This window comes from Stylophora pistillata, chromosome 2, assembly GCF_964205215.1.
Source record: "Stylophora pistillata chromosome 2, jaStyPist1.2, whole genome shotgun sequence".
NCBI classification, from domain to species: Eukaryota; Metazoa; Cnidaria; class Anthozoa; order Scleractinia; family Pocilloporidae; genus Stylophora; species Stylophora pistillata.
In genome coordinates this window covers 53,291,133-53,309,043 of record NC_142520.1, presented here as the reverse complement: position 1 = coordinate 53,309,043, position 17,911 = coordinate 53,291,133, and the positions used below count along the sequence as shown (strand labels likewise).

Below are 17,911 nucleotides of genomic sequence, written 5' to 3'. Positions count from 1 at the left end.
AGCGATTGATTTGACTATTCAAGCTTCAAAACCTAGACCTTGTAGAACCTCTCTTTTGAGCCGTTCCCTTTAAGTGCCTCCATATTAAAAGATAAACCACCATTATTCCACTGGAAAGACTTGACCCTTCTAGTTCAAATTCCCTTCCCCACCTTGGTAAGGTTCAAAGGACGACAGTGAAAACCCCGTGGGTTGCCCCAGATGTGAAGCTGCGAATTAATCGGTGTACAATGTCACTGACACCGATTTAACATTTTTGAACGTGAAAATATAAAAAAAAGAATGTCAATTAGTACGCTAAGTAGAAATAATTTGATTGAGTTAATAACCACACCTACTTAAAAAAAGACAAAGTCGTGATCATTAGTGATACTTTCTCTACAATGAATTTCGGGTAGAAAAACGGAAAAACGAGGTAAAAAGATTGCAAGGAGATGTATTTTTAAACAAAAAACGCGGTGAGAAAGAAAATTTTGATGAAAATACCTTGAGCTTGAAGGTTATAACAACTTACTATGGCAGGACAGAGTTGTGGTAAATCCGAGCGTTCTGATTAGTTCTCACTTGCTCGGGATTTTACCATACGGACCTTTCCGCGGAAGCGATCATAAGCCGTGTACTTTTGTTCACAAAAGCCGGAAAATCAAAAATTAATAAAATTGTCTTCCCGAGTGTCACATAATAAAATATTTTAGTAACATCACTTCCTCAAACTGTATTGGCCCTCGGTCGTTTTTCTACGGATCTCGCTACACTCGTTCCGCACTGCCACGATTTCGGGCCAGTAATCCCCAGTGCGGCCATCACGCTAAGTTAGTAAGAAGTTATATATTCTTTTTGGCAAGTGCCTGTTTGTCTTCCTTAACACAGTTTCCGTAATAAAGAAGGCTGCCTCATAAAGTCTCTGCAAGTAGGGGGGTGGGGGGGTGGAAGGGGGGACAAGGGGTTCCGAGTCTCCCGCTTCCCGTGCCACGTTCTCCTGCCTCCCGTACTTTTGTGCCCCTTTGCCTCACGACTCCCGCCCTTCATTGTGTTGCTCCCGTCTTAAGGTTAGTCAAGAGGATCAGAAACTCGGGTTTAACTTTCAAACTGTGCCAAAACTTAATATTCTTGTTCATTTTCTGGCCTTTGTTTTGGCGGAGGATCCTTGGTTCCCGATGAAAGTTACTACAGGTCTGTTTTCTTAATTAAACTAATTTTCACTAATCGGGTTATCACAGTTTGATCGTCGCTTCTGACATCTCGTTATAGAGACGTAAGTCTCAGTTCACTGTGTAATGTAATAGCTATTGCCGTTTCAAAATCAAACAAAAGAGTCGAGAGGCATCCGTAACGTTTCGAGTTTGCTTCTCATCTGTTCGTGCTTGCTTTCCCTTTTTGACATAACTAACAAGTCGTAGCTAGTACATCAATTGTTGAACCCCCCGTTTGCATTTTGAGCGTTCAGTTTGAGTGCTAGTGAAGCATGATTGAAAAGTCTTGTTCGACTGATTATCAGATTTGTTCCATACGTTGAAATCTTGTTTAAACCTCTGCGGAAAGTTTTAAGGTTAGAAGAAGTCCAGCTTCCATTCGCCGGGGAAGCCGCACTGACCTCTTCTTACTCCAAGTTTTGGTTACAGCCTCTTCTTCCTTCAAGTCAAGATAACATTCTCGATTTTCTTCAGTTTCATTTGGTTCCAAATCACATTCACCTCGGCAGTCTGAAAGGATCTGGCAAAATCTTTCTCCAGTTAGCTCTAAACGACCGCTGAATAATAGTATCGAATCTCCACCAATTTCACAAATAAAGTTGCTTTTCTTGCATTTTGCTCCCGCTTCCCGCCGACGTGTAGATACCGCTTCCCGCCCCCTGTTCTCCCACATCTCTCCCTCTCTCGCCCCCTGTTCTCTCGAGCTCCCGCTCCCCTGTCCTCCTCCACCTGCAAGGAAACAGGGTATGTCTGTCCAAGTTTAACAGTGGCATTACGGTGGACAAGCTGTGCTGATCACATACCCTAACAGGGTATGTCTGTGCAAGTTTAACAGTCGCATATCTGCTGAATCATTGACCAGCTTCGGCGGCATTCAGGTATCCATGTGGCAATGAATGACGGGAATTGTCATACAACACGTTTCCAAGACGCATGCACAAGTAAAGAAACTTTGTCCAATCTGAGGGCAGGTCAGGTTTGCGAGCGGAAGCGAAATGTCGACTGTTAGGAACGTGTGAGCGACTGCTAAAGAAATCAGACTACAGGCATTGCTTCCATGGCGACCATCGATACTAGACTGGCAAAATTCTGGGGGAACATCCAACTGTACACGTCACCATCGACCAAGGAAACAGGTTCAACTTGTTTGGAAGGTTCTGTCACAATATCGTCACCCAGTTCCGCCCCAATGTCTTCCCACTCTGGTTCACTGGAGTCAGACTCCTCATCATCACCTCCAAAATGTTGATTGTTGCTTTTTCAGCGAATTCGAACTCACTAAAATCACCTTTTGTAGCCGCTTTAAACATGGCAACTCCTTGGGCGATTTGTGCCTTAGCAAAGTCCAAACCTTTTCGTGCTAATGAGATCTTTCCGTGCACAGCAAGGGACTCTGTGCCTTCATAGCAATAACGGCCCTCCTGAAAAAGAAGCCAAAATATCATTCAGTCTGTCTTTACTTAGTCCATGTGTTTTTATATGCAACAATTCAAATTTACAATATATTTATGTGCATATGAATATGGACGGAAACGTGTGCATGTACGTTTGCGTGATTGCCCTTGCAGACCACTAGCTTAGCTGGAACAAAAACCTGGCAGAGATTAACTAAGGGTTGATCTAACGTTGGGAGAGAAGAATCAAAGGTAATGTCAGAGGCACACCTACCGAGCTACCTTCAGAGGAGGAAACTGGCCCACTTGCCTCGTCCAATGAACAATCTTCATTACATTCTAAAAATTGAAGAGTACATTGATTTAATAACATGCAACAATCATTATTTTGCACCAAAATGGAAATGCTGTTCGCATACCTGACAAAACTGCTTTCAGACTTTCAATTGTTGATAAGATTTCTCGAATAACAGTGTCCTTGTAGAACCTCAAAAGTCCAGTCATCTCTTTTTTTCAAAAGAACCTTCTCCTCTGTCAACCTTCTGCCCTCCAGATACTTCTCCACAACTTGTTTCTTAGTACGAAGAGGCATTTCTAAAAAAATAAAAATAAAAAGATAGAAAATAAAAAAGAAAGACATCCAAAATCTAATGAAGACATTAGTTTGTTAAAACTGATATCCAAATATGGCATCCTTAAATCGTGCACGATTGCAAAACAAGTCATAATTTATCACAGTGTAAAAGTGTCATCACAGGGTACAAAGAAGTTCAATTTTCCAGCTTGCCCGAATTTCCCCCAAAAAAAATCTCCCTAAAAACTTTCACTTCCCTTCAGGCACGTTGTGGGTAAAATCCACTAACCCAACAGCAACATCCCGTGACTAGCCTGGGGCTATAGGACACCAACTTCTTTGTACCCTGTATCGCCACATGCTAATCATCATCTTAAAATCAAATGGGACTCATTAAAATCATTTTGGGGGTGTTTGCAGTTTAAACCAAAATCATGCATTTCGTGTTCTTTCTTTTCACAAGTTTTCACAACACAGTCATATAAACATTGTTACGAGGATCGAATTATTATCACTGAATCTGTCACGCAATCCCAGACTTTTCTAGAATTATCTATAATCTGTAATATTCCAGAAACTTCTTTCATGTGACTCAGCAGTTTTCAAAAATAGTACAACTTGTAATACGCTATAAATAGTAATAGAACATTCTAGATAACTAAAGTAAATGTATAAAAGCTGGCTTGTGAGAAGTACAAAAGAGATTTGCCCGAGGGCTTACCCTCGTGGCTTGCTGACTGAACTTTTGGAAGCTACGATACGACGAGGCTATGACCTTTTGACCTTGCGATATCCGGAGAGAAGAAAGAGATGAAAAAGACGATAGTCGAGAGAGGAAGAAGATAGAGAATACAGAGTTTACTATGGAGTCCTCCGGAAGAGTTTGTGTACAAGGAAAGAATGCGATAAATCAAGAAAGCCAAGCGCTGTGGTCTTCAGTCGGCGGATGTTGGAATTGGAAGTTGATCAAGACGACGAACACTTACACGGCATGAAGGATTGTAAGCCTGCTTTATGAACTGCTAAACTTAATCTTTAACCTAAGTAAATTAGAGAATGTAAAACTAATTAGATAATAGTTAAAATGGGTAACTGCTTGTTGTTACATTTTTGTTGCGTGCCATATATCGTACTCGGGAGTCTATTTTCATACATGCTTTGTTAGCGGACATTTGTTGGTCACTCGTGCACGTAACAACGTAAATATTTAACAATTATTCCACGAGCGCGCGTTGGATATGAGAAGATAGATAGCCAACGAGGCGCGTAGCGCCGAGTTGGCTATAATCATCTCATATCCAACAAGCGCGAGTGGAATAATTGTTTTATTAAAAACGTTAAATTAAATTATTACATTTTATTAAATTTTTAGCTCCCTTTTGATTTTAAGCTGACACGTACGCTTACCATATTTGTAGATTATGGTATATTGGCTGATATACCATAATGGCTAAGCCAATAAAAAGTCTTGAATTGCATTATCCATTGATCTAGTTTTTAATAAATTAAAATATAAAATATATACACTGCATTGTAATTTATTTACCACCAGTCTGATCATGTAGAGCCCACGGAAAGTTGTTGTCAAGGGCATCTGCAATTTCCACTTTACAATCTGTGGTAGTGTAGTGTCGCGAAGTCTTTAACTGGAACGGAACAGACTCAAATATACAAGAAGAGTTTACACCCAAAGTAGTCAGATCCAACGAATCTAAAACGTCCTTAGGCTTAGCAGCCAAGCCTGCAATATCCATGGATACCCGGATATAACAGGTAGTAAGACCATTGTACTCTGAAATAAGCCTTGCAAGGTCTGATTTTTCGTCAGTGATCTTTTTGCGTAAGCGATGACCTTGTTTTGAGGTATCTAGGGAAAATAAAATTGTAACAAACAGGAGAAAATAGGCAAATTATGTCAGTAAAATAATTTATTAATCATCTGTCCTTATCATGCCATAGTCACATAGGCCTTCACTGTCTTGCTCCAGCAATTTACTAGTTCAGTCATCGTCATTTCCCCCAGGTCTGATGTAAGCACTACATAATGAATTAGTTCTTTTTTCATCTCATCCAAGTTCAGCTAAGCCTTCAGCTTACAGAGCATAATAGTAACATCCAAGGTGTGGTCCTCCTTCTGGCAAGCAGTTGTATTGCATTGTTATTAACTGTGTCTGTTTCTGCAGTCATAACCCCATCCACCTACAGAATAGCCAAAGCCCCTATTTGCCAGCTTGTTCAGAGTTCCTGTCAGCGCCTTCGCAGCTACTGTAGCAGTCACAGGACCTGAATACTAATGTACCTCAACCTGACAGCCATTCCCCTACTTAACTATTGCCCACTTCCCACGAGTGAGGACGTTAGGGGTTGGTCTTTTGGGAAGCATCTTAATCAATAAAGATGGAAAAGTGAAGCATGACTAAATACACATATTGATGACCAAAAGGCATAATTATAATGAATAAGGAAATAAACTAACCTGCTAGTCGATTGATATTTTTCAATCTCTGGTTTATAGAAGAGGCCATATATCCAATCTTCTGATGAAGTTCAAACGATTTCTGAATAGCAGCCCCATCTTCAGATGAAGAGTTCCTGTCAAGTTCTGAAAATGAACAAGGTAGTGTTCATCAATCAACAGGTTTTGCAGACAGGATGCAAGTTTAAATTCTTCAACTCACACAGCATTAAAACTCTAAATGGAAAATCAGGACCAAAAATCTTAGCACAAATCACTACTCAAATAATTAATTTCCCAAAAGTACGTTTAGCATGATCTCTGACTTCTGATGTCCAGACGTCAAGATTACAGGATTCAACATCTACTCCAAGTTCTCTAGCCAATGCATAGAAATCTTGACAATGCTGTTTCAGGTCCTTTTTTACCTGTGCAATATAAAATAAGTATATAAAAATAAATACCATGTGATGCTTCCACTGATTTTTGTAATTATATCAAGAAAAATGTTTCATGACAAAACATAAACAATTTTGTCTACATTCACAGCATAATGGGGAAAAAGTTAAAAATTAATAATTAACATAATTATAATAACAAGTATTAAATGCATGATTCTAATATTATAAAAAAATATTATTTAACTGTTATTAAAATAATGCTTATTCACACGTTCAAATCATTTTTAACTAATGATACCAGAGTTGAGTCAGGCAAACTGTCACTGTGCTATGAATGCAAATGACCTTTGCAAATCTTTTAGATAACAAATCAGCTAGGTTAAGAATTTTACGGGAATTCCAAGCAATAGCATGTTCAGTCAACAACTCCTCTCGCCCAGAAGAAAAAAAGGAAAAAATTAATGACAACACTGATTTCATTAGAATAATCAAAAGATTTAACATTATAGCATATATTATGTCAGCATTCCTTCATGCTTAGGGAAATGAATGGGAAGGGGGTTGTACTGCAAATAACACTATTGAGTTAGAAATTTACCAACAGTTAATTTATGATCATTTAGAGGTCAAATAAAGATATATATACAACCTTCAGGGCACATGTGCCTTGATGTTGATCCACAGCATGATACATAGCTGTTTATCTGTTCCACTTCTTCTCCTGTAGAGCGAGCAGCCCCCTCCTGCCACCACCCCCCCCCAAAGAACCTAGCATGTGTAATGCAAAATATTCCTTTAGAATGTAACATCTATTTTTTAATTTGTTCAAGTTAAATTCAGATTAAAATAAATCTTACATGGTTGGTTTCATTGTGGACGCAAACATCTACTTTTATAATATCCTTTATTTACTTTTCCTCAAAATATATAAATTTTTCCTTACTCTATAGGTGTCAAAAAAAGTAGGAGCCACCCACAATGTTTAGATTAAATACTATGAATGAAAAGTGTACCTGACAGGACCAACTGACAATGCTGGTTTCATTTTTGATGCACTCTGGGGATCTTTTTTCATCAGCCATGGCCAGTATTTGCCGACAACATCTTCCCAAAAGTATGTTACTTTTCTAGGAATCATGTCCTGAATTTGAATATAATGAGCATATCCATACACTTCACCATAAAACATGTTCACTGCTCGTTGCGCAGTCCCATGTCGGCAGCCAGTAATGGTCAGCCCAGTCTCATCAAGACGCTTTTTTTTCTTGAGGGTGTTTCTTGCTGCATGCCAGTGGGACTCACCACAACTGTTATTACCAGTTTCCTTTTATAAAAAATTGGACAATATAGTAAAAACTAAGGCACAATTTACAAAGAGTAATACAAGTAATACAAAAGCTTTTATCATACATTAATTAATGTCAGAGATTAATGTCATAGCATGCATTTGCCTAACAAAAAAAACATTGATATCTCTGTTTATCAATGGCAGGGACATAACTGCAATGGGAAAGAACAAATTTATTTATAAACATAAAAGAGGATACCAACAAAACCAAGAGTAAAAAAAGACTTACATACTGATTTGTATTCTTGTAAACTTTAGCTAGATAATTATCAACTTTATCATTGCTTAAAATGAATGTTTCACCATAATAGGAATCTCTTTTTCTCCTAAAAACATAAAAAAAATTACAAACAGGGTGGTAGGAGAATAAAATTAAATTATAGTTATTTAAAAAGGAATGGATTGGATGTTTTACCTCAATTTTAATTGCATAATAAAAAATAATCACAACCTATAAGAAATTACTTACATGTGTATAAGGAGGGAGAAAAAAATCAAGAAAATACTTGTCTATTATCAATTACAATTTGGAACATTAGCTTAATATAACAAAATAGCTTATGGCTTTCAAAAAATAACAAAAACTTTCATCATTAGCTCTCCAAGTGAGAAGTGATGCATAAAAGATAAAAAAGGTGCAACTTTGAGATGCCACTTCAATGTTACCAACCACCTGGAAAAAAGGCCATTACTAATTGTCCTTATTTAGGAGAAACAATTACATACATTAAATGCACATTAAATGACAGGTTACTTACTCTCCAGCTGACTTGTAATGATACAACTTCGCCTTGCCATCCACATGGGCTGAGTGCTGGTAGGTAGCACAGGCTGGGCATACCATAAAGTCCTTGAATTGTAGCAAGTTAATCTCATGGTTGCAGAACTTCCATTCTTTAAATGCAGTACTAAATGCAGAGTCATTCATAACACCAACCTATGAATTAGATGTAAAAGATGAAAGAATAACATAAACTGATAAATACATTTCATAATCTCTGATGGGTATGTTTGCAACGCTTTCAACATAGATTACTTGATGGAGAGGCATTGACTAATTTGATTCACTGTAAAAAAAGCTACATTTGTTAAATGTATGAGTCAATTATAGGATACCAGGCATCACTCTTGGAGTAGGGGATGGAGATTCTAAAATCGCACTCCTTTGAAAGGAACAAAATGTATTTAACAATATTTGGTCTTTTTAATAGAGGACCTTACCAAAAGAGAATCATGTGATTTTTTTTTTTATGGAGTGGATTGCTGGCTGGCTTGGGACGGAAAAAAGACACACAATTTAAACTTACATTTAAATTTTTTAACAAAAAAATGTAAAAGGTACAAAGCATTAACTATGTGTATATAAATTTAACCTTTTAAAAATATTTGAACAGAAATGACCATTTTGGACACTTTATAGCATTGTAACCTACCCTTCCTCTTAAAATAGAGAAATCTTCCAAAGATCTGAGAAAACCACTTTCAGACGATCCAGGGAGGTGCTTTGGAAGTAAGTCCCACTTGGTGAGAAGATCTTGAGAAAAAAGGTATTGGGTATTTGCTAAAGTAGCAGGCCAATACCCTTCACTCACAAGTTGATTTACATCGAGTGGATCAACGGAATATTGACAACAGCTGCAGCAATAGACAGCGACATTTAAATCAAACCTTCCAATGGAAAAGACAATAAAAAAAAAACAGACAAAAATAGTTTTATCTATCACTAAAGACAACTGCAATACGTACAACTTAACTGATGTGAATGCTAAATGGTCAATTGGTGTTAAAAAAATTGAAATTATAGGTAAAAATACTGTACCATTAGCAGTCACAACAATACATCCTTTATTGGTTAAAGAGACTGACTCAAAGGAATCAACAGCCTTGCATACAGCACATATATTGTAGATTGAATTGACACTATGTGGCAGACATTGCACTGTTAATTGAAAACAAGTAAGCAAAAGAAACACCTATTCAGTAAGTGAAAATAAAAGCAACAGTAATGGAAAATATTCTTATCATATAACGGGGATACATACAAATGGCAGGTACTACAACCAGAAACACCAGAACACCAACTAACAACTAGGTTAGTTTAGGGTTAGAAATAGGGCTACAACTGACAGTTAGTGGTTAACACAACTAAACGTTAGCGGCTGGTGTTTTGGGTGGGTAGGGTTTCACTTAGCTTTTTTAAGAGTATTCTGGGTTTTATGAGGTGTTCCTGATTTTAGTACATGCCCATACAAACTTCCAACTGAAATCATACCTTTTCAAATATATACCCACATGAGGGTGTAGTAACAGGTGATCTCTTTTATTAAATCTTAAGGCACTTCAATAACCACTTGACCTTGTTTAAAATAAACAATGCCATGTTTTTGTATAATCCATATCTTGGAATTCCTATTCTTTCATGTACACGAACCAACGGCCTTTAATGAGAGCCCTTTTAGGCTGGGCCTTCCCATATAGTCCATGATATATAGGGAGTAGCCCATCTGGAGGCAGTAACAAGAAGTAATGGTCATTTACAAATATATACACACAAACCCAAGAAATATATTGAAGATTTCAAGATAAAATATAATTATGTAAAATTTGGTTACATTTAAAGAGTAAACATTATACTTATACATATATCTATGAACATACATACTTTATTGACTTTTCCTGAGGGGGCTTTACAAAGACAATATTGCTATTTACAATTAAAAATAAGAATGACTAAAATAAGGTTCTAACTTACCTACTGTTGTTATATATAAGTTTCCTTCCCCGTCTAAAGACACTGATGGTGCCACAGGTTTAAAAAACCCTTCATGATCGATTTCTCTATCATGAAAAGGATTTCTTCTGTGCACATCACTGTCACACTTTGCACACATGATCTCTTTCAAGCCACACTGCTGACAACGGACAAGAGATTGGTCTTTCTTGCAGTGTACACAAGGAGCTGATGGTAGAAGGGGCTCCAACTCTAACAGTGACTTCATAATTTGAAGTCTTTTGTTGGCCCAGCTTTTGCCTAGATCCTCAATCCTTGTAGTCCAACTCTTCCGGATTGTTGGAGGCTTGGTATAAGTCGCACATTCCTCAATAAGTTGATCTAAATCTACAAAAATATTTGTATAAACATAACAAAACATAAAACACAACATATAACAACGCAAAACAAAATAGACATGATATAACACAACACAACATAACTATAAGACCTTTAAATAATGTTTATTTAAATGTATATTTAGATTACGAGGTAAAGATTTCTATCATCACCTTTGATAGTTGATGAGGGCATCACCAGAATTGGCTATCAAGCGATAATTGTGAGCAAATAATTTTATTTGTTTTAGTATAAATCTCACAATCCTTCAAAACTGAGAAACAAAACTATCACATCTCCATGTGAGACACAAAATGCAACAGAAACAAACAGCTACCATTTTGTAGAGAATCACTACCCACTTTCTATCAAAGAATAAAACTAGGCAGCTGAGGTAGCATAAGCCAACCAGAGAAACGCATTCGTGATAGATAAATATACATAGACAAATTTTATAAGTAACTTTAGACCCAAGGTTAATACAATAAATTCATTAAACTCTTATAACAAAACAGTAAAAATTGATGTAAGTAAATGTTTTCATTTAAATGCATGCAATGAAGAAAAAATATTTAGTTTGATCAAAATGCTAAATAAGCTTGACGAACGCATACATGTAGCAGTACCATCTGAAAAATTATCCGTATACAAGTCTTCTAAATCTTCTCTAGGACTATCCGAGAAATCCACATCGTGGGCAATTGGAGAAGCTAAAAATAAAATCGAATATAGATAACGAGCAAGGGGGCAAAATTACCTAATTAATTCCGATTGATTTATAACCTTTTACCTTTACATCTAACTTGACATAACATGTCAACAACTAGACTCACCATGAACAGCCGTGGTAGTACTGCTTGGTCGATTTTTTCTTCGTCGATATTTGGAGTACTTCGATCGTTCGCCTGTAAATGGGTTTCTGCTGAAAACGGTAATATGCGGTTTCTTTTTCTTTTTTTTCGAGGCAAGTAGACACTCTGCCTCAGCCACGACAGTCGCTAAATCAAGCTCTTGTTTTTTCTTTTTCTCGCGTTGGAAATTTACTAAGCGTTCTGCCATTTAGAACGCAAACGCTTGTAAAAGTAGAGACTAAGAAATAGTATGCGAGACAGCCGCCATTTTGCTTCACACATCAAGCGCGACAAATGGGACCTGGGTATGACGGACAGGAATGAACCGGAGAATGATCACAACAATCATTCCCGGATGTGTGGTCAATTGATCCTATTCATCATTTCTCACCGGGAGCGGGCTTCGCTCAAGGTCTCATATTTTCGAAGAATTGCTTGAACAGAAGCGCTACCATTGAGGGTCTCCTCATAGGCTATCAAAACATTGTCTTGGCTTCCTTATCAGCATTGAAACATCCTCTACAAATTCTGAGATCAGTAGAATCCTCATTCCCTGATTATAAATTCAACAAATTGATTACAAAATACAAAGAGTACAGGACGTTCTCTTGAACCATGTAAAAAGACAGAAAAAAAAAAAACAACAGAATTTGTCGTAGTATCATACTTTTTCAATTAACCCAATGTGATAGTTAGGTAGTGCTGTAAATATGTAGTAAAGCTGATAAGTAAGTTACCAAGTTATTTTTTATTTCTATCGCTCACCACAAGGTAAGATATAGTTTACGGAGGGGCGTATCAGAAAGAGGACAATATATTTGGGGTCTGGTTTCATTTATTTATTAACCTGTTCATCTATCATTAAATTATTTCTTCCACAGCCAAGGAGTTTATCTGATTCCGCTGAATAAACTACTGTTACCAGACTTGCCAGAACGAATGAATGACCGAGCTGACCAGAAAGTCTGACTGCTCACCGTTAGCATTCAGGAGACGGTGTTCGTACTTTCTGTACGACGTTAGCCAGTAAGAATCTCATTCGAGATGATGAAGAAAAAGGACTGTGCGACTTAACTCACCTTTCTTCTCTTTCCTGTATTTTTGCTGATAATAAAATCTCTCCGAAGCTCATAGAAGCTCTCCGCCACCCACTACGGCAAAGCGATCAAACCTTTTCCCACCCTCCCTCACTCGGGAAGCTTTGCTACCTCTCATGACTGGAGAGAAAGTTCGATACTGGGTGTAGCTTTCACTTTAAGCTTGAGAGTCACCGAGTACAGTTTATAACAGATTTCGCCGCTGTTTCCTGCCAAGTTTACCCTCTTTTCAGGTAAGAAATTTGTAGTTTGGATCCTCGCTTGTACTAAGAATGATGAGCGATACCGTTTGTTTGCAGCATTCCTCAGTGAGGGGCTTATAGTGTTCTTTCACATTCAAAATGTTCTTTACGATTCGAAAGTGCGATCATCGATTTGTCTTCTGTTTCAGAGGCTTTGAAATAAAAATATCAGGTTAACAGGCAAAGGAAAGAGCTGATCATAAAATAAGTTTTTCTGTTGAAGGGCAAGCTTTTGAGGGGAGATTCCTTTAGAGTTTCGAGGAAATTATGCAAGTCAAAGACTAAATATGTATGTATCGGACGTGAAAGTGCTGCTCTGCTAAATATCCTTTTGATTTGCTTGTGGTACTTATGGTTCTTGTTCTTATCGCTCCGAAACCATACGGTGAAACCATATGACTATACAGATTATAGTGTTTCTTTTGGTTTTCTACGAGAAAACCAGCAAAGAAATGGCCATGTGTTCTTCAGTCCGTCGTTTTGTGTCCGCCATTTTGGGAACCTTGCTGTCGTGACAAGAACAACGAAGAAAAGGGCCTTTGCTAAAAGTAGGATACCCTACTACAGCAATCACTCCGCGATGTTCAATATTGAAATTCTTTGCTCCCATGGAGATATTCATCCTCATCCTGGTCCGAGCCGTGTAAGTCATCGGAATCATGACGGTAACGTGGCTTATAAAAATCGACATCGCAAACCTGATATATCCGTCTTCTATGCTAATTCAAGAAGCTTAGTTAACAAGACGGTCCTGTTGGAATTGGAAATTGCTACTTATCGTTATGACATTATGGTCTTCACGGAAACCCATTTAGACAGAACAATGATAGACAGCGAATTGTTTCCTTCAAATTACACGGTGTTCAGAAGAGACCGTCCTCACAACGGCCGTAAAGGTGGTGGTGTGTTAATAGCTACGCGGGATACAGTAAAAGTGTTCCAAAGAGAAGATCTTTTAGGTAATTCCGAATTACTTTTTGTACACATAATCTTGTTTCAGGAAACAGGAAAGTTAACTTGGGGGTCTTTTATAGGCCACCCAAAAGCGACATTAATCCTCTTCTACATCTGCAAACAGCCCTAGACAGTTTTCTTTCGACACCTAACTCCGACCTACTACTCTTGGGAGACTTCAATTTGCCTGAAATAAACTGGGAAACTATCTGTGCCTCAAGGAGTTCAGACCACACCACCCTGTTATGCAAAATTATTAACGACAACTTCCTTACCCAACTGGTCAAAGACTCAACTCGAGAGGAAAGCATCTTAGACCTAGTTCTTGTTTCTTCGCCTGACTTAGTACACGACCTAACGGTTGGTCAACCTTTCTCCGATCACAACTCGATAAATTTTTTTCTATCGAGATCCCCTCAACGGTATCGTAGGTCCAAGAAATTGGCCTATTCCTTCAGAAAGGCAGATTGGGAACATCTTTGGAATCTCTTGAATTACATCCCTTGGCACTGTGCTTTTCTTGAAGACAACATCGACCTTGTTTGGTCTGCATGGTCGGATCTACTACTATTGGCTGTTGACGAGTGTATTCCAAAACACGAAGTTATAAGATCCACAAATGCACCATGGATTGACAACAACCTTATCAAACTTTGCCAAAAAAAGAAACTACTCTACAAGAGGGCTAAAAAATTGTCTATGGAGTCTCACTGGGTCACTTATCGTAAGTTTAATAATCAGCTAAAAAAGAAATGTAACTCTGCGCGATAGCAGTATATAAACAATTTGACTGAGGAGCTAAAATCGAACACTAGCCCGAAGCCTTGTTGGAATGACGTAAAATGCAAGAGAAAAGGATCAAGCGATCTACTATCCTTGAAAGTAAACGATAAGTTTCTAAATGACGATATTAGTATAGCAAATAGCATGGACCATTATTTTTCGTCTGTATTTACTGTTGAGGACCAAGCTAACATTCCAGTTTTTGATTACGTTACTAACCAGAAATTATGCAGCATTTATTGTTCCCCTGAAGAGATAAAAAAAATGCTGAAAAGTTTAAATATCTATATATCCCCAGGGCCAGACGGCATATCGCCACGGATTCTGAAAGAATGTAGTCAGGTGTTATCATCTCCGTTAGCGTTACTTTTGAATACATCTTTTTCGCTGGGTCAGCTACCAACAATGTGGAAAAATGCCAATATTACACCGGTGTACAGAAAAAGGAATAGGAATCTTAGAGAGAACTATCGTCAGATTTCACTAACGTGTATTCTATGCAAAATCGTGGAGAAGGTGGTGAGGAATCGAGTCATTGATTTTTGGTCTGATCAAAATCTTTTCAACCCAAATCAATTCGCGTATCTCAGCGGTAAATCCACTCTATTGCAGTTGTTAGCTTGTTATGATGACTGGGCTAAAGCTAGAAATTGTTGTAAACCTACTGATGTTATCTTTCTAGACATGTCCAAAGCTTTTGATAGTGTACCACATGAGCGTTTATTGCTTAAGCTGAAAAGGTACGGCATAGATGAGCCTTTACTGCAGTGGTTTAAACATTTTTTGACAAACAGAATGCAACGCGTTGTTATTAGAGGAAAGCGTTGGGATTGAACGTCAATGAAGTCCGGGGTGCCCCAAGGAAGAATTCTTGGCCCTATTTTGTTTATCATCTACATAAATGACATCTCAACAGATTTGACATCTACTGTTAAGATTTATGCAGATGATACTAAAATCTACCGAACAATCAGTTCGCCAGATGTTGATATCCCTGCCCTGCAGAGTGACCTAGATCGATTGAGTATATGGGCAAATAAATGGCAAACGCACTTCAATCTGGATAAATGCGAGGTCATGCGTATTACACATAGAAAGGATAAAACTAAACCAATTTACGCGCTGCGGTCGCTGGGGGGGGGGGGGGTGCAATTTAGGTCAGTAGAGAACACTAAGGACCTTGGAGTAACCATCTCTTCTGACCTGTCCTGGGGCTTGCATGTATCTGCAATGGTAAACAAGGCAAATATGGTACTAGGTATCATGAAGTGGTCCATCGGAACTATTAGCCAGTACGTGTTTTCGCAGCTCTATAAATCGCTGGTCAGTCCCATACTGGAGTATGCGGCTCCTGTTTGGAGTCCATATTTGATTAAGGATATTACAGCTCTAGAAAGGGCTCAACGAAGAGCTTCGCGACTAGCTTTAAGGCAGAAACGAGGCGAAATGAATTACGAACACCGTTGTAGCTTACTAAAATGGCAAACACTAGAAAAGCGGGGAGAATTTCTATCTCTGGTTAAATGTTATAAGATAGTTTTTGGTATTGATCACCTCTCTTTCCCAGATTTCTTTGTGTTTCCCAATAAGCGTACAAGAGCTAACCACGACTATAAACTTTATCTGAAAAGAGCAGTTTGTAATTGTTACAAATATTGTTTCTTCATTCGGATTGTGAGGAAATGGAATAGCTTGCCAGGATACATTGTCCACGCCGAATCATTGTCGGTTTTTAGGAGTAGACTTAATTTATTTGAATATTTACTGAATATTTATTGAATCTCTAGCCTTTAAATTTTATCTTTTGTATGTTTTTAGTAAGGGAAATTGTTTTTATACAGGGCTAACCTCGCGATTTTCACGATTTTCCCTTTTCAGGATGTATTTTTTACATTTGCGTTCTAGCTTCCTTAATAAATGTTATGTTATGTTATGTTATAAATACTTGCGTTATCATTGGGCGTCCCAGATCCGAATACTTTGGTAAATTACACTGCATGGTTCAAAATTTTTTTTGACGTAATCTGTTTGAATTGATGTTGTTAATCTCATTGATTTCCATGGTATTTGCCTGATTTCAACATGAAGATGTTTGGTTTGAATGGTCGAGCGCAAGCATACAGTTGATATTCAGTAATTTCTCAGATGCATGATCACATGATTTGGAATAACCTCTAGCACAAGTGAGCCATTTAAAGACTAAGAAATTGAGCTCCCCCTATGCGTTCGTGGAAATCGAAATCTTCTAAAAATTAGGGAAAGCTCTTTAAATATCACTCCCATTTTATTGAGAAATTGCTGGATTACATGAAGGGCAAAAAAATAAGATTGCTTTGTTTTTTTTTTAGAAACCTTTGAACTAGATATTTTTTAATAGTTTCCTAGTTTTCAAAATTTGTTTTTCTTTTTTTTTATATATATAGTTGGTGTGATACCCCTCAAGGTTTTACCAACTTTAATAAAATTATATAGATGTAGATGAACTCAGATATTTGTTATTCGCTAACAATCTTTCTTGATAAAACAGAGAAACCACAGCATACGTGTAATATGCATTTTAAGCCAAAAAATTTCAGTTCCAGTATTTGGCCAGTTGTCTCTTGTTTATGAAAACAACAAATACTTCCCTGTACCTATATACTCAATGGCTTTGATTATTACAGTTTAGACTCACCATAACAAATCTGACTAGTTGAGTACATTCATTCAATATTCAATAGTGTGAAGTTCACGCAATAAAATGCACACCTGATTAGCTCGAAATTAACCACTTTCATGCGGACTCAATTAGTATCAAAGTAGTCTACTAACTAAACCCATCCTTAAATCTACTCGTCAATGTGTGGTTGCATGACATGTGAGAAGCATTGTGATGTAAATCGAACCTAGCTTGTGAGTCAGGGAGTGTCTACTACAAGCCGAACAGCTAGATTGTGGGAAGAGATACAGAGTTTGGGACAACTAGGTCCAGACAATTCTAGCCATGCAGTCATAATGGATGGAAAAAAAGACTTTTGAAATGTAGAATTCTATAAGGAAATTGAGTGAAGGTTTCTCTTGATTTAAGTCAAAAATATGTGTGACAGTTTAGGCTGCCACAATAGCTCAGTTGAATAATGTGGAGCAAGATTTTTGACTATTTTGTAAAATTGGCTTATATGTATGTAGTTCTCTCCTGATACTGAGAGGCTTCCAAGCAAGTTCATCATGTACCTTTGTGAAGCTGGTTCCCTTCTTAGTTATACTTTAAACATAAACAAAAAATTATTATCAGTTTTCTTACTCTTTGTAATTAAATTGTTTATTGCATCAACCACATCATTACATGACATAATGTGTACAACAACTTTTGCTGACCTAGATCTCATGCAAGATGTATCATAAATTGAAAATTGTTGTCTCAAAAGCATCATGCTGGGTGACAAACTCTTCAAAAAAAGAAAAAAAAAACGAATTAAAAAACAAAAAAAAATTAAACACAAAAAGGCTCTTATTCTGTTTTTTTCGTAT

General features: G+C 37.5%; 2 protein-coding genes across 5 annotated transcripts in view; both read right to left on the bottom strand.

The window, feature by feature from the left end:
- Nucleotides 1-12,551, bottom strand: part of LOC148740330 (uncharacterized) — a 191,029-nt gene extending 178,478 nt beyond the window's left edge. The window contains exons 1-10 of one of the 2 annotated variants that reach the window (XM_088750516.1): nt 12,405-12,551; nt 11,308-11,878; nt 11,101-11,184; nt 10,118-10,483; nt 8,799-9,304; nt 8,124-8,302; nt 7,595-7,691; nt 7,031-7,341; nt 6,667-6,785; nt 5,924-6,044 (exon numbers count right to left, since the gene is read on the bottom strand). In XM_088750516.1, the coding sequence (XP_088606642.1) occupies nt 5,995-6,044; nt 6,667-6,785; nt 7,031-7,341; nt 7,595-7,691; nt 8,124-8,302; nt 8,799-9,304; nt 10,118-10,483; nt 11,101-11,184; nt 11,308-11,533 (1,938 nt within the window). In that variant the 5' untranslated portion in view covers nt 11,534-11,878; nt 12,405-12,551 and the 3' untranslated portion in view covers nt 5,924-5,994. Of the gene's footprint in view, nt 6,045-6,666; nt 6,786-7,030; nt 7,342-7,594; nt 7,692-8,123; nt 8,303-8,798; nt 9,305-10,117; nt 10,484-11,100; nt 11,185-11,307; nt 11,879-12,404 lie in introns of those variants that run through there. The other variant, XM_088750517.1, reaches the window with a different exon arrangement.
- Nucleotides 675-5,757, bottom strand: LOC148740331 (uncharacterized). 3 transcript variants are annotated; one of them, XR_015997132.1, is made up of 5 exons: nt 5,638-5,757; nt 4,708-5,028; nt 3,007-3,181; nt 2,862-2,926; nt 2,542-2,614 (listed from the first exon to the last, which is right to left on the bottom strand). XR_015997132.1 is itself a non-coding variant. In XM_088750627.1 (4 exons), the coding sequence occupies exons 2-4, from the start codon at nt 3,089-3,091 to the stop codon at nt 2,354-2,356; spliced, it is 411 nt and encodes a 136-aa protein (XP_088606753.1). In that variant the 5' UTR covers nt 3,092-3,181; nt 4,708-4,848; the 3' UTR covers nt 675-2,353. The 3 variants fall into 3 exon arrangements, 2 of the variants coding, with proteins under 2 accessions (XP_088606753.1, XP_088606754.1); XM_088750627.1 differs by lacking the exon at nt 5,638-5,757 and having other exon boundaries at nt 675-2,614; nt 4,708-4,848; XM_088750628.1 differs by lacking the exons at nt 4,708-5,028; nt 5,638-5,757 and adding an exon at nt 3,883-4,201 and having other exon boundaries at nt 675-2,614.
- Nucleotides 12,552-17,911: the final 5,360 nt, after the last annotated feature.

Coding starts and splice junctions, on each gene's coding strand:
- LOC148740331 (XM_088750627.1), bottom strand. CDS start 3,091: ATGACTGGACTTTTGAGGTTCTACAAGGACACTGTTATTCGAGAAATC. Junction 2,927..3,006: donor TCTGAAAGCAGTTTTGTCAG/GTATGCGAACAG, acceptor TTCAATTTTTAG/AATGTAATGAAGATTGTTCA. Junction 2,615..2,861: donor CCTCCTCTGAAGGTAGCTCG/GTAGGTGTGCCT, acceptor CTTCTTTTTCAG/GAGGGCCGTTATTGCTATGA.